General features: G+C 37.5%; 2 protein-coding genes across 2 annotated transcripts; both read left to right on the plus strand.

Annotated features, from left to right (window-relative positions):
• Window positions 1–1,648: 1,648 nt before the first annotated feature.
• LOC125201798 (protein MAEA homolog) lies at window positions 1,649–5,280 on the plus strand. The gene is made up of 7 exons (XM_048100057.1): window positions 1,649–2,043; window positions 2,488–2,682; window positions 3,086–3,208; window positions 4,232–4,417; window positions 4,496–4,629; window positions 4,780–4,966; window positions 5,044–5,280. Exons 1-7 carry the CDS (start codon window positions 1,729–1,731, stop codon window positions 5,143–5,145), a joined length of 1,242 nt encoding a protein of 413 aa, XP_047956014.1. The 5' UTR covers window positions 1,649–1,728; the 3' UTR covers window positions 5,146–5,280.
• Window positions 5,281–6,374: 1,094 nt separating this feature from the next.
• On the plus strand, window positions 6,375–14,974 carry SAC3A (SAC3/GANP/Nin1/mts3/eIF-3 p25 family). The gene is made up of 14 exons (XM_048098201.2): window positions 6,375–6,714; window positions 6,811–6,871; window positions 6,997–8,088; window positions 8,810–9,259; window positions 10,256–10,357; window positions 11,509–11,606; window positions 11,700–11,859; window positions 12,248–12,736; window positions 12,831–12,971; window positions 13,179–13,238; window positions 13,430–13,560; window positions 13,939–14,072; window positions 14,156–14,391; window positions 14,510–14,974. The coding sequence occupies exons 2-14, from the start codon at window positions 6,827–6,829 to the stop codon at window positions 14,609–14,611; spliced, it is 3,240 nt and encodes a 1,079-aa protein (XP_047954158.1). The 5' UTR covers window positions 6,375–6,714; window positions 6,811–6,826; the 3' UTR covers window positions 14,612–14,974.
• Window positions 14,975–15,414: the final 440 nt, after the last annotated feature.

Raw genomic sequence — 15,414 nt, forward strand, 5'->3', positions numbered from 1 at the left:
AACTTGTAAGTTTATATGCTCGTATGTGATTAATCCAGTTGCATTTTATGAGTTTTGATTGCTATGATTGTGGTTTAGTTTAGAAACATGTAACACAGTAAAAATAGATGGCACAGAGATAAATTGCAATAAACTCTAATTCTTTTATCCATTATTGAATAGGATTAAACATAATAATTAAGAAAACTAACGGAGTTAAGTTTATTTAGATGGAATCTATTAATTTGAAGACTAATGAAACTTTTTGTATGATATACATAAATTAAAACTTTTTGTACAATATTGAAACATTGTTGAAACATTTTGTATGTACGACGTAATTACCCCAAACAAAAACTACATTACTATCCACTTTTGGTTTTTAGTTTCTCCAACAAACTTTGTAAATACGAGCACTCCCAATGGTCCGGCGATACACTCGGCGATTTTTCGCTGAAAATCGCCGAGTTATCGCCGGCCGTTGGGATGGTTTCGGCGATAATTCTACCGAATTAACGCCAACTCCCGATTCATCGCCGAATCATCGGCGCCCACTGTAGGCGCGATTCGGCGATTTTTCGGCGTTTTTTTTTTTTTTTGTTGAGTTAGGGAAAAATAAGGGAGAAATCATTGGAACAGTTGGCTAAAAGTTGGCTAAAAATTGGGGATAAATTTTGGTGCTGATGTGGCGCTGATGTGGCAAGAGTTGGCTAAAAATTGGGGAGAAATAAGGGAGTTTTTAGGGAGAGCATTGAGAATGCTCTACATGTCTTAAAATGTACTCCCTCTGTTCGTGAAAAAATGCCTCGTTTTGCTATTTTGGGATGTCCGCGGTTTAAAGTCTCATTTGTTTTTTTCATTTTAGGTAAGGAAACCCAGCATGTACTTAATTCATTACACTCACATTCTATTATAAAACCAATATATAAAAGTGGAGTTCACTTGCCGCTAACTCATTTCCCCATTTTTTTTTTACAAAGTCAAACAATTTCTTAAAATCTGTGCCATCAAAATAAGGCTATAAATGGTAGACGAAGGGAGTAAGAATTTTACTTTTTCATTCCATAAATAAATTAACTTAAAAATCCAATCAAAGTTGAATAGAAACAGGCACGTCTATCTCAGATGATGCGTAGACATTAAATGTAGTCTTTCCGATTGGCACATCACTTGATGTTGTCGATACTCAAAATTCGAATTTTGTTTCACAAGCTTTACATATAAGATAACGTTCACAAGTCTAATGCTCAAACGTTAGTTGTGGACTTGTGATCGATCCGAATGACATGCCACTCTTGGCTATCAATGCTTACAAGTCAATTTTAATGTCACAAGCTCAAAAGTTCGATGCTTAATTAGATTAAACTCAATTACGATATATCAGGAAGAAACATCATTTTTGACCTATGACACCCAATTACTCACAAGTTCGATAAAATTGATAATACCATAAGTTCAATGCTAAAGTTTCTTATGTGGCCTTTCCATAATAATGACACCTTTCTTCTAGTGATCTCGAATTTTGATATTTGAAGCTTAGATAAGACGATTATATTAGGGTTAATTAATTGAGTGCAATTAATTGGATAAAATTTCGTTTGACACAAATTTATGTGCAATTTTTTTTTTTTTTTTTTATTTTTATGGAAGTTTAATAACCAAATCTTTGCGGTTGAAGGGATAGATCGATCCACTTCACTACGAGAAGAAGAGAGGAAAAAAAAAACAAACAAAAAAAATTTGGGAAAAATGTCGTCGTCGTCGCCGATGGAGGTGGATCCACAGCTCTCAAACGGCAGCTCCGTCGTCGCGGCAGCGCCCGCCGCGCCGCCGCCGTCTAAATCCGGTAAGCTAGCTGAGGCTCTCAAACTGGAGCATCAGTTACTCCGCGTGCCTTTCGAAAACTACAAAAAGACGATCCGCTCCAATCACCGCGCCGTTGAGAAAGAGGTATCCGCCGTCATCTCCGGAGTCTCTGCCGTCGCCGACTCCGAACTGTCGCGAGATGAAGCTGTTGATCAACTCAGCTCTCTCGTCTCCCGATTGCAGGGCCTCAAAAGAAAAGTATGTTCATCTGAATTTTATGCGTGGTAATTTTTACAATAAGATCCTAAAGGATTTGTTATAATTTGTTTGTGTTTGGGGAAATTGTGGATTGATATATAGATTGGAAATAACTGTTGGTTGTTGACACGGAGAAAGTATAAAACAGTTAATTGATGAAGCAAATTGAATTTCGTTAGTGAAAAGCTAGGTTTAGATTTTGGTTTCTTGATTTGATTGATCAAATGACTAGCGCAAGAGAAGGTTAATTTCGATTTCGAGTTTCCTTTTGTTATGTGTCATTGTACTGTTTCGTTTGATCATCTGCTTGAAATTGCGATTCTATAGGTTAGTAATACATACATCAGCAACAAAATTATTAGGTTTCTGTCATGGTAGTTAGGATACTCGGTGAAACTATATTAACAGTAAGCCGTTTACACAAGTTACTGGTTGATGTGACAGTCGGAAGATGGAAGTCGAATGGAGCACGTACAAGCACAAAAATGCCGGGCTCGTCTGGAACATCTAGAATCTGCAGAACTGGAAAATATGTCAGAGTGGAATAACACTCGGCTGAAGAGGATACTTGTTGATTACATGCTGCGGATGTCGTATTATGACACAGCTGTTAAGCTTGCAGAGAGCAGCAACATTCAGGTGATTTTTATCATCATGCACTATCTCTAACGTGGTTGACGTATGCAATTGTTTCTCCAAATCAGATGAATGACTTGGTTACCATAATTTTATCAACTAATTTTTTCTGTTTGGGCTCTGTTTATCACCTTTCATTGATCGTGGGGAGTTCAGAGATGATTTACTCCCTGGAACCTGGCACTGGCTAAAGAAGCATCTAAAAATTTGAAATAATAAAATAGAAATCTCAGCATATTGTGAAGATTTTGGCTTATTTACTTGTATAGATAGGGAAAGTAGAACAGGCTGTTTGTGAGTTTTGTCCTGTTATTTGTCAACGACTCCTTGTGCTGCTTTTTCATGTTCTTTCTCCAATTGACATGGAACGATGACATTCAGATGGTGTTTTTTTCTGTCGCCGCAGGAGCTTGTTGATATAGATGTGTTTCTTGAAGCAAAAAAGGTTATCGATGCTCTTCAAAAAAAGAAGGTTGGCCCTGCTCTAGCCTGGTGTTCTGACAACAAGTCTAGGCTAAAGAAGTCAAAGGTAACTTATGTTCTACCTGTCTTCTCCACTTTCTTTCTTTTCTTATAGCAAAATAAAAAGGTCTTAGCTGGAATGGATGTATTATTTCTCCAAATACCTATCAAAATTGAACATGCTATATGATAGCTTGGATTAAAAGTTCTGGCATTCAGAATATGTCAGTACACTGAAGCCTGGTTCTCAACATTAGTACTAAAAAATTGGAATTCGACATGCCATTTATGGTTGCACAACTGCATAACTTACTCAATTGTTTTACAATCATATGTACAAACTGTTATTTTTATTTTGTTGAAATATCATATATAAACCGCATTATTTTTCCTGTTATACAATGATGTGATGGAAGCTGGCTAGTTTGAGTCCTGCCTTATAAACTTAGAAGTTTGTGATACAATAAACTGTAAGATGAGAAATTACAGAGGTCACCAGAGTTCCTATACTGTCAAACCTCCAAATATAGTCATCCGGATATAGGGGAAACAAGTGAAACGATCTTGGAATCAACTAATGAGTATTCTGCAGTAGCAGAATCCTGTTACCAAGAATCCCGGCATAATTTCATTTTCAAATTCTATGATGAACCTCCTTTTGAATGTTTCTGCAAGTGGTCATAAGATAGTCTTCAACCTTCCTGCATTGTGCAATTCCTGTGGCAGATATTTCTCATTTCTGGGTATGAGTACCCAGTACTTGATTGTCATTTAGGGTTTATCACTGTGGCAGATCACTGATGGGAGGTAATGCAGAACATGTGTTAGAGTTTCTTATGCTGAGTGATGTAACTGATCTGACCCTGAAAGGAGTAAAGTCAACATCAATTTTGCTTGCAAACATGCATGGCAACTCAATCTTTCAAACAAAGAGTTTAAATACATGGTAGAGGTTTCTGAATGTTACCTGACCGGTTAACCATTTGCCTGTCGAATATTGTTAATTGAATATCAGTTTGTGTGATAGTACAGGTTTGCTAGTCTTTGCACTTGGTAATCTATGACTATTCTGCACACACTTCTGTTGCAGAGCAAATTTGAGTTCCAGTTGAGACTGCAAGAATTCATTGAGTTGGTTAGAGCTGATGAAAATATGCAAGCGATAACGTATGCTCGAAAGCACCTAGCACCTTGGGGAGCTACACATATGAAAGAATTGCAGCGTGTTATGGCAACCCTTGCTTTCAGGAGTAACACTGACTGTCAGTCCTACAAGGTCGGACTAGTTTTGGTTATCGAATTGATTATCTCCAACTTACTGAACTAGGCCTTGACCTGCATTGCTGGCTTGCAGGTCTTGTTCGAAGAAAAGCAGTGGGATATTTTGGCTGACCAGTTTAAACAAGAATTCTGTAAATTGTATGGCATGACTCTTCAGCCTCTGTTGAATATATATTTACAAGCTGGCTTATCTGCGTTGAAGACCCCGTATCCTTACTTTGCAATCATCTGCGTGCTTGCCATATATTCCTGTTTGAATATGCGAAAATTTCTGAATGATGTTTCTAACTATCGAAACTAAAAGTTTAGATGAGTAATTCCTACGTGTGCCTTGCTTTTGGCCTTGACTCGGCTTAGATTCTGTTACGAAGATGATTGCACAAAGGAGGATCCTCTATCTCAGGAGGCATTCCGCAAATTAGCTCAGCCACTTCCATATTCAAAGCAGCACCACTCAAAACTTGTGTGTTACATAACTAAAGAGCTCATGGATACTGAGAACCCACCTCTTGTCTTGCCGAATGGCTACGTTTACAGCACCAAGGTCTGCTGTCGGTTTCAGTGTGTCGGCCTGTTTGTAAACTTGAATAAACATTCTAATCTCTGACTTCTATCATACAGGCTCTTGAGGAGATGGCGAAGCAAAACAACGGGGAAATCACTTGTCCTAGGACGGGTCTCGTTTGCGACTACACTGAAGTGTTGAAAGCATACATCTCATAGAAATAAATTCCAGAGCTTATTGTTCATGGTTTCATCTCTGTATATGACAGATCTGTTTCTATACATGAATTTCTGTCTGAACACATGTACATAGGCAGAACCTTTGCAATAAAGTACTTCTTGTTTCTTGGGAAATTGGTTAAAGAAGATGAAGTAGGCATTTGTTTTTTTATTTTTTATTTATAATTATTGTTATTATTTGAGAGGAAGCATTTGAGTTTGTTATTTTGCTAGTTTTGGGGTCCATCCATTGAAGCTTGTCTTTGCCATCGTTTCTTCTTAGTTTGGCTTTTCGTGCTCCTCGCGTGATCGTGCAATTGGGCCAGGCAGTCCTATCGGGTTATCGGAGTATTGTGTGCAGGTAGGGTTATAAATTTCCACCTGGACCTTATGATTTTTTTGTCCGTTTGGGTCAACTCATCGATTTCTGATTCAACTACCATCCATAGTTGTCACTCACTTCATTTTGGGCCAAACATATTGGTCTTGGTCTTTTTCTTTATCGACTTGTTATGCGATAAACCGGGCTTAGGATCTATCACTTTGCCTCTTTGGTATAATGCATTTGCCCTATGTTTGAGCAATGAGAAAAGTGTTGTACTGATGAACCACATCTAACTTTTTCTAGGTGGGATACACACATTACTATGTCGAGTTTCGACTAATGAAATCAATAGTGTACATGGATTTGAAAAGCGATTTATGCATTCAATCCTTTTGCTTTTTTTCTTTACATAAAATAGCAATTGTTCCAATCTAAGTCAATACAAAAAATAGTACTCGGAAGTATTTAAATACCCAACACGCAATCAAAATAGGGACCCAAATTCATAGGAAATAAATCTCTTACCAACTTAAGTCCTATTTATAAGTTTGTTTGAGTATTTTAATGACAAAAATATATATTTTCCAAAATATTAACTTTAACTAGTTAAATTTGAAAATCAAGAATTCGTTCTATGTCGTAGTTTTAATAGTATGGCTAATTCATTTATCTATCTTTGATATTGCTTTTTCATTCAAATTAAAACCTATAACAAAAATAGAATACTTTATCGTTAATTTTATTCAATTATGGTACACCATGTGCATCAACAAGCTAATTCTGACGATAGATTAGAGGTTTTTATTTTGGTTAATTTTATTCTTAATTGATGAAAAAAGAAAATTATTGAAAAAGCAGTCAATATTCAACATGAGATTTGATTAAAAATTACTAAACCGTCTTCTTCCCCTCCGCGAGCCCTCAAACCCCTCAACCGATTTTCCGCAGGCAACCCACATTGCACCCCCACCCTACCCCCGCCGGCTTGATTTTCTCGCAATCGCAGATTTGCAGATCAATTGTTGCTCGACATAATCTCGATTCGCTAATTTCCCATTCGCTAATCATAGCTCTGATTCACCAAGTCAACAAATTATCAAATTCCATTCGCGCGCATATACTTTTTTTCACCTCTTTCAAAAAAAAGTTATTCTCGTTGGTCCGTTCGATCTCTGTGTTCCAGCTCGAGGAGAAAGGCGTATCTTTATTGCGGTGTCGGCTGTAAAAGCAATTGAGCTTTTGAGGTTCGTGCTTGGATATTAGGGTTTGTGTATTATGCGTTTCGTTTTGGGGGGAAAATTATGAGGGCGTGTTTGATGATGTTTGCCTTTTGTGTTTAGGATTTTGAATGTGGCGATGATGAACCAAGGAGAAAACGCAGAAGCTGTTGCCCCTGTTGAGGTAATTACTCTTCGCCTAGTGCATATTTCAGCCAATTTTAGAGATTATACTCATGAATGGATAATAAGATTTGCTTTTATTGGAGTTCATTTGAATGATTGATTTACCTACCTTTCAATGGTCAGGCGAATCAAACGACTGAGCAGCCGCAAGCTCAGACATCTTATTTTCCTCCTAACGGTGCTGTGGCATCGTGGACTACACAAGGGGAGAGTCATAACTTGAGGGAGAATGGAGCTGTCTCTAGTTCTGGCTACAATCATGACCAGCTGCCGGATACGTCTGTGGGGAATGTTCAAGATGGTGTGAATGCGGCGTCTACTGTCTCGGTGTCAAGTTCAGGGTCTACAAATGTGGCACAAGGGTATAATGGTTATGCTGCCTATCCGAATACTGACCCCTATGGATATAACAGCGGGGGGTATGCGGCTTACTACAATCAGTATCAGCAACAGCCTGGTCAGTATCAGCAGCAACCCAATCAATATCCGCAGCAACCCAACCAGCCCAATCAGTATCCGCAGCAACCCAACCAACCGAATCAGTATCCGCAGCCACCCAACCAACCGAATCAGTATCCGCAGCAACCCAATCAGTATCAGCAGCAACCCAATCAACCTAATCAGTATCAGCAGCAGCCCGATCAGTATCAACAGCAAACGAGTCAGTATCAACCACAAACCAATCAGTATCAGCAGCAGCCTAATCAGTCTTATCCCCATCATGTAGGAGCATACCAAAACACAGGTGCTCCTTATCAGCCTATTCCTTCATTTCAAAATACAGGGTCTTATGCTGGACCTGCAAGTTACTCAAGCACTTATTACAATCCTGGTGATTATCAGACGTCTGGAAGTTACACGAGTGCCACATATGGTACACAGACCAACTTGTGGCAGGGAGGGCAATATGCACCATATAGTTCTCATCAGTATCCGAGCTATAGTCAGGACTCCAATTCAGCCTATAGTTCTTCGGTTGCAAATGCCCAATATCAGCAGCAGTATAAACAGTGGCAGGATTATTACAATCAAACTCAAACGGAGGTCAGCTGTGCTCCTGGGACAGAGAATATACCAGTCTCAGTTGCATCTAGTGTTACTAGTTCTGCTCCTGCTGGAAACATTGAATATACAACTTCAAACAACTCCATACCTGCAGCTTACACCCCTTCGTGGAGGCCAGAATCTACTTCATCTGAATTAGCTCCTGTGCAGGTTTGGTTGTCTCAATTGCTTGTTATTATATTGTCAGAAAAAAGCATTAAAGGTTAAAGAACTCAAAATGCATTGACATCATCATCAATTATCTTCTTTATCTAAATTAATTGATATATGTTGCGCATTTAAGTTTATAACTAAAAACATAATGCAAGTATCTTCGTCAAAAAGATTGAGGCCTGGTTAAGCTGCAGCATCTTCCGCGATGTAGGAGGCCCACTTTGCACAACTATACACCACTGTTTGATATTAATGCTATGAGGTTGCGTAATATTTATGACCATGGATAGAGAATAAGTGCAGTTAACTTCTTCGTATATTTATCTAGGTAACAGTTTGCTAGTTGAATGATATCTTAAGGTTTTTATGCATTAGAAATTGTGAATGAAGTCATAGGTGTAAGCAGTAATCAGTGTGTTATTGCTAAATGGTAGGCTCTTTTTTATTAGTATTTCATTCATGTAATAGATGGGGCATGTTTCCATTTTCCATCAATTGGTAAGTAGTTCTTCCCTCGTAACTGAAGATGTGAAATTATGCAAAACAATTATTAGTTTGTTCAGTCATTTTTATGATTATTGGTCCTTCTACATGAAGGCCACTATGCTGTTTTCCCCTTGATTGAGTATATTTATGATATGTTGGTAAGCCTTTCCAAAATACCTTCCAATTAGAGTAGGCGTCAGAATCTGAGCTCATATTGTGGTTTTGTTGTCAGCCCGTGGCAGTTAGTGAAAGTACACCTGATGGTTACTGGAAACATGGGACTCCTGCTTTTCAGAATGACCCATCAAACATTTTACAGCCACATGCTCAAAAGCCACCAGAAGTAATCTCTGCATATGAAAATTTCCAAAATCAACAGAACTCTACATATGCTCAAGTGTCTACATCACTATATGCAGCTCCATACCAGGTTTCTCAGGGTCATCACGCATCCTTCCAAACTCTCCCTCCACCTCCCGAGCCTTTAGATTCACGGAAGACAGGGAAAATGCAAATTCCAACCAATCCAAGAATTGCTCCAAACCTTTCCACGAGTGTATCAAAGCCCAACAAAGATAACCTAACAACTAATACATTTGTAAAACCAGCCTATATCAGTGTTGCAATGCAGCAGCCAAATGAAAAGGTTGTGTCACAAGAGGAAGCTGATCCCACACTCAAGGTTAGACTATTTACTATGTTTCATATCTTAATCTTGTTCGGTTGTTTTCAATTTTAGTTAATTATCACAGTCAGAAATCAAACTTTACGTGCTATAACAAGTGTATAGAGTTTATTGGATGAAAAAAGTGGAAAAGTTTAACCCTCCCACTTTCAAGTAACACTGTGTTTATGGTGGCAATGACTAATTTGGAAGAATGTGAGTCAAAAACACTGGCTAATGTGGAGGCCCTAAAGGAAATATTTGAAGCATTTTGGCTAAAATGAGTGAAACTTTATTACTTACAGAATGTCATTGTTTAAGATATAAGGATCAGGCAAGGTTAGGTGGGATCGAACTTTTTCGTAATTAGGTCTGTTGGCATTGGTTACATTGCGGTAATAACCAATCTGTTGTTACTTTAATTGAATGAGTTTGAGAGCCCAATCTTGTTAACATGGAGTTTGAACTCAGATTGGTCTCTGCACATGGAAATTTGTTCTTTCCTTGAATGTGTTATGCCTCTTACCTTGATCTGATTTTATTTGATTACGTAATTTATGATGCATATGCCTAGCTAATACTCCCTCCGTCCAAGGAGTATTATAATTGACTTTATTCTCTCTCTTATTTTACTTTCTCTCCACTTTAACAATTTATTACTCCATAATTTTCCCAAAACACGTGCGTAAAAGAAATGTGTCACCTAGGTTGGGACAGAGGGAGTAATTTACGTTATTTGCTTCAGTTAATGGTTGTCCTGACCTGAGGGGCATGCCTTTTTATGTATCTCAAAATTTAAGTTATGATTCACATTATAAACGAGCAATGAGAATCTGCCTTTGTTTCTTTGGCAATGGTTGTGTTTTAATTAATTTCGTAACCTGTCTACCATCTATACTGAATAAATGCCCATTGAATTCTGCATATATAGTATGCCATCGTACTTGTAATTGATTGAATAAAGAATGCTTGCTAGATTAATTTGTACTGTATTTATTATGTTTCCTTTTGCAGCCTGCTGTATTTCCGAAGTCATTACGTGGTTATGTTGAGAGGGCTTTAGCTCGTTGCACGAATGATAAGCAAAAGGCAGCTTGCCAAGCTGTCATGAAGGAGGTATGCCAATTATGACTAGATCTAGTACTTTGCAACAATTAAATGGAACTGGACAAATTATCCTTTTGAATGATGCAAACACCACAAATAAAATAACTAGGATGACTTATTCTCACAAATCGCTTATCTTGTGTTAACGCTTAAATTGATGTATGTTTTCTTCAGAATTGCAGATCATGACATATTTGCTTCTCTCAAAAATAACATTGTTATTATTAACCACTTGCCCTGAACGTTTCTTTAGTTTGGGATGCCCTGCAAATTAATACATGGTATAGGATGCTCTGTCCCAATGCATCAATTTGAAGTTACAATGGAAAGAAGATAATTACATCAACCACTTATTTTTATTTGGTGGCTTTTAGCCCATTCATGTGATTCGTAACGTTCCTATGAAATATTTTCAGTCATGTTACTTGTACAATTAGATCATTTTCTACTTTTCTTTTCTCACTTCAGCATGATGTAAGGAATTTGACTTCGTATTCTTCCCCAACTCATCACTTTCTCGTAGATGTATTTTGACACAGAAGTCCTTTTAGTTAGTATATTGAGTGATCAAAGCAAGACATGTTATATTTTTCAAAGTATTAGGAAAACAGAACTGTCTTCATGATAAGGGATTTCAGTCCTGGCTTTTTCATATTTTAGGATTTGCCATAGTTCATAGAAAATAATATGATACTTAGTATGTAACCTAATGATGTTTGGTCTGTTTGTTTAATGTTTCTGCTTGAAAAATCTGATGACAAAGTTTTAAGCTCATTTGGCCCCTACTCCCTATCTTTTCAAACAGTTCCTCTTTTTCTATGGGTTCTACTTTCATTTTCTTATCTTTTATGAGTTTAGCAAATGAAAGTAGATTGAGATTGTGCCTGCTACTTCAAAAATTACCTTTAATGTGAGTTGTGACTGGACAATTGTAATAGTTAATGTTCTACCTGACGCCTGGGGAAATTTTAGTTCAGTATTCTGACGTTCATGAATCTGGGATACTGATTATGATTTGATTTATCATGTTTGGAACAGTTCCCACTCAGCTCTGACTATATTTGGTAGTTGCCTTCAATTGCTTAACTATATCATATTTTATTAGAACACTATGAGTTCTTCCTTCAGTCTTGATAAGTTGCTTTCATTTTTTCATCTAGGTTATAACAAAAGCAACAGCTGAAGGTACACTTTACACAAGAGATTGGGACATTGAGCCTCTTTTCCCCATTCCGAATACCGATGCAGTTGACAAGTAGTATGTTTCTTTTCATCCCATGCAACAAAAAATAATTGCTGTGAGATTGAGTAACATCTCTCTCTCTCTCTCACTCTCAATGCGTTTGTGCAGTGATACTGAGTTTCCAGCACTGACTTCTGCAACACAAAGAAAGAGTCCCACTCGGCGTGCCAAAAGTAGATGGGAGCCCATTCAAGAGGAAAAGGTGGCTGATAAAACTTCTAATATGTCTTTCGGAACTCCAAAATATGGTACTTGGAACAACAAGCAGGTACTCCTGAGAAATTAGTCATGCTCATCTTTTGTTTCGATGCACAAATTGCAGGTGTGGTTTGATTGCATATCACATATAGCCATGATAATTTTTACCCATACCTTTTCCAGGGTGCAACTTCTTAGAATTTTTAGCTTATAAATGTTAATTAAGTTATTGGAAATTATTACTTGATTTATTATGCAATGACTAGAAGGGGTGTATGTAATTTCGAGTGGATATGTGTGGGTGAGATTAAGAGCAGTGTTATAAATGCCAGCTTTATTTAATGCTACTTCTTTATAAATAATCTATAGGCTCGTGTGCCCAAAATCATGAGTGCTATATCTCAAACTGGTTCTTTTTATATTCTGAGTGACCAACCGTGTTCATATGCACGTTGCAGTTTTCAGGTGGAAAAATAGAGAATAAGGTGGGTTTGGGCACAAAATTTTCTTTTACAGATCAGAAAATTTTCAGTAGGAATGCTGCTAGACCTACAAAGAGACAGCGTCTTGGTGAGGAAATAAACACAGCTGATGGTGGTGAAACTTCTAGTGATAGCGATAAGGAACAGAGTCTGACGAAGTACTACTCTGCTGCTATTACACTTGCTGACACACCAGAGGAAAAGAGAAAACGTGAAAACCGTTCGAAACGTTTTGACAGAGGACATGGAACCCGGGCAGAAAAAGTGAAGTTAAGAACAAAAGATCATGGTGCTGGTAATTTGCATGCTAGGCGGGCTAGTGCTTTGATTCTTAGCAAAACTTTTGACGAAAGTGGGAGTGAGGCTGTTGAAGATATTGATTGGGATGCCCTTACTGTTAAGGGAACCTGTCAGGAGATTGAGAAACGCTACCTACGCCTAACTTCTGCACCTGATCCAGCAACGGTAAGCTTCCCAGCTTCTTTTTTTTTGTTTGAAAAAGGAATCAATGTGATTATAGTCATGGAAGTTTATGTTCTGTGATTAATGCTAATTTCAGGTGAGGCCTGAAGAGGTGTTAGTAAAAGCTTTAGAAATGGTTCAAAGTTCCCAAAAGAATTACCTCTATAGATGTGATCAGTTAAAATCAATCCGGCAAGATCTTACCGTACAACATATACGTAATGAGCTTACAGTAAAGGTATTTAAATTTTTTCTGCTCTTATCTCATCATTTATTACATGCTGCTCGTTCCCATAGTTGTTGATTTTAATGTGTTCTTGTACTATGTCTATAATCCCACTGAGTAGTTTATGGTCATTGTTTCCAATGAGAAAACTGTGTGATATATCAGCTTCTATTTCTTGGTTTACACTGTCAGCTGATATCATATCTGACATCATTTTAGGTTTATGAAACTCATGCTCGGATGGCCATAGAAGCTGGGGACTTGCCAGAGTACAATCAGGTTAGCCCTTTCAGCTTTATGATTTCTTGCATACCCGGCTTTTCATGCTGATTTTCGTTATTTTGTTTGGTTTTATTAGTTAGTCTTCTTATACGCGATGTCCTGTTTTGCATGTCAAGTGCCGATCACAATTCATTAATATTGTAAACCATGTTTTAACCTTTTACAGCTCTGCCTTTTTGCATGTGCAGTGCCAATCGCAATTGAAAACTCTTTATGCAGAAGGGATTTCAGGATGCCATATGGAATTCGCAGCATACAATTTATTATGTGTTATATTACACTCCAATAATAACAGAGATCTTGTGTCAGCAATGTCAAGGTTTGTTACCATGCTTGGCTTTATATTATCTATTGTTGCCAATCCACGAACCAAGAAAGAAGCAAATGAATGAAAAAGACTAAACTATTCTTAAGGTTTCATTAGCAGAAACATTGAATAGCCTTGTTTATAGTTGATTATCTCGTCTCCCCTACCTGAGGCTCACTCAACGATATATTTATTTATTTATTTTATTCCCACAGAATCCATATATTGGCCTGTTTTCCTTACGTGGTTGAAGTTTGGTAGCTGCTGAAATGCTTCTTTTGGTTCCAAGGATATAGATTGGCTATAGCTCGTATGCATAAACTGTTTCTGCTATTTCATGGTAGATGTCGATTTATGGTATTCCTTTTTGTTATTGTCTTCGTTCGACAGATTACCACATGATGCCAAGAAGGATATAGCAGTAAAACATGCTCTCGCAGTTCGCAGTGCTGTCATATCAGGGAATTACGTGATGTTTTTCAAACTGTACAAGATGGCACCAAATCTTGGCACCCTCCTTATGGGTTAGTCATTAATGAAATTATAAGAGAGTTATTATAATTATTAAACAACCAGTCCTTTAAATTCCCCACTGTTATCAATGCAGATCTTTATGTTGAAAAAATGCGATATGCTGCTGTGAAGTGCATATCTCGTTCATACCGTCCTACAGTACCTGTGTCGTATATTTCCCAGATTCTAGGCTTCTCAAGTGCAACACCTACAAGCGAAGCAGGCGATGAGAAAGAAGTAGAAGGCGTGGAGGAGTGCATGGAATGGCTCAAAGCTCATGGTGCTTGCCTTATTTCAGACGGCTCTGAGGAAACATTACTCGACACGAAGGTAATTCCTCTCCCCCTTTCATGGACACATATGCTCGTTAATCTGTTGCTTGGCTGGATTCAGACGATTCATTCGTTGCTTGGGTGTCTTCTTGGTTAATGTTTCTTTGCCTGTGTAGACTTCCGTGTCGAGCCTCTACATGCCAGAGCCTGAAGATGCCGTCTCTCATGGTGATGCAAACCTCGCGGTTAATGATTTTTTCACTCGGAGTTCAGCATAGGACTTCGTTTGAAGTGCCGGACGTGACCTAGTGACTGATAGGAGTGTTGGATCATGGGGCGACAGGCTCCGGGAACGACAGCCTCAGCCACGTGCTCAGATCGAACGAGATGACGCCACGAGAGACTGCAACGGTGTGATTCAAGAACTCACCTTTTGACGGAGAAGGATTGTGTAGGCCATTGACATGGATTGATATTGAAGTAGAAATCATCATTCTTTTGATTACAACTTGAGATATAAAAATAGTAGCTAAAGCTACGTTGTTGTACCGTTAACTGTATGTTCATCACACATAATTTCTTGTATTTTGAGTATTGCCACAAAATATTTTATGATGAAACTATTGTTTCAGGATTTTTAATATTTCAATATTGAAAGAAAAATGGTTACAACTATGAAATGGTAAAACAGTTGCCAGGAGTTGAAAAATGGTTTTTTTTTTCCAGCAGTTTGATAGGTGATAGGACAGATAATTTATCTATCTTAGAATGATTTAAATTATGTATTCTTATTATATTTTATTTATTCATCTTACCTACCAAATATTTGAATCAATAAATTATACAGTATAATATATGATCAAAAGTGACTTTATTTTAACCATCTTTGGAATTCTGAAAGTTATTACTACATACTAAATGAATTAATATATTCTCCATAATTATAAGCAGAACCCATCTTAAAACCCTTACAATTTTTTTGTTTTATAGGTTCTTTTAAATGTTTTAATAGATCCTCAATAAGTTTATTTAAATGGATTTTATTAGGCTGTTAGAGGATGAGAAACTGAAAAAAAAATAA

Source organism: Salvia hispanica, chromosome 2 (assembly GCF_029641045.1).
Source record: "Salvia hispanica isolate PSC_SH4W2 chromosome 2, Shi_PSC_v1, whole genome shotgun sequence".
Classification (NCBI taxonomy): domain Eukaryota; kingdom Viridiplantae; phylum Streptophyta; class Magnoliopsida; order Lamiales; family Lamiaceae; genus Salvia; species Salvia hispanica.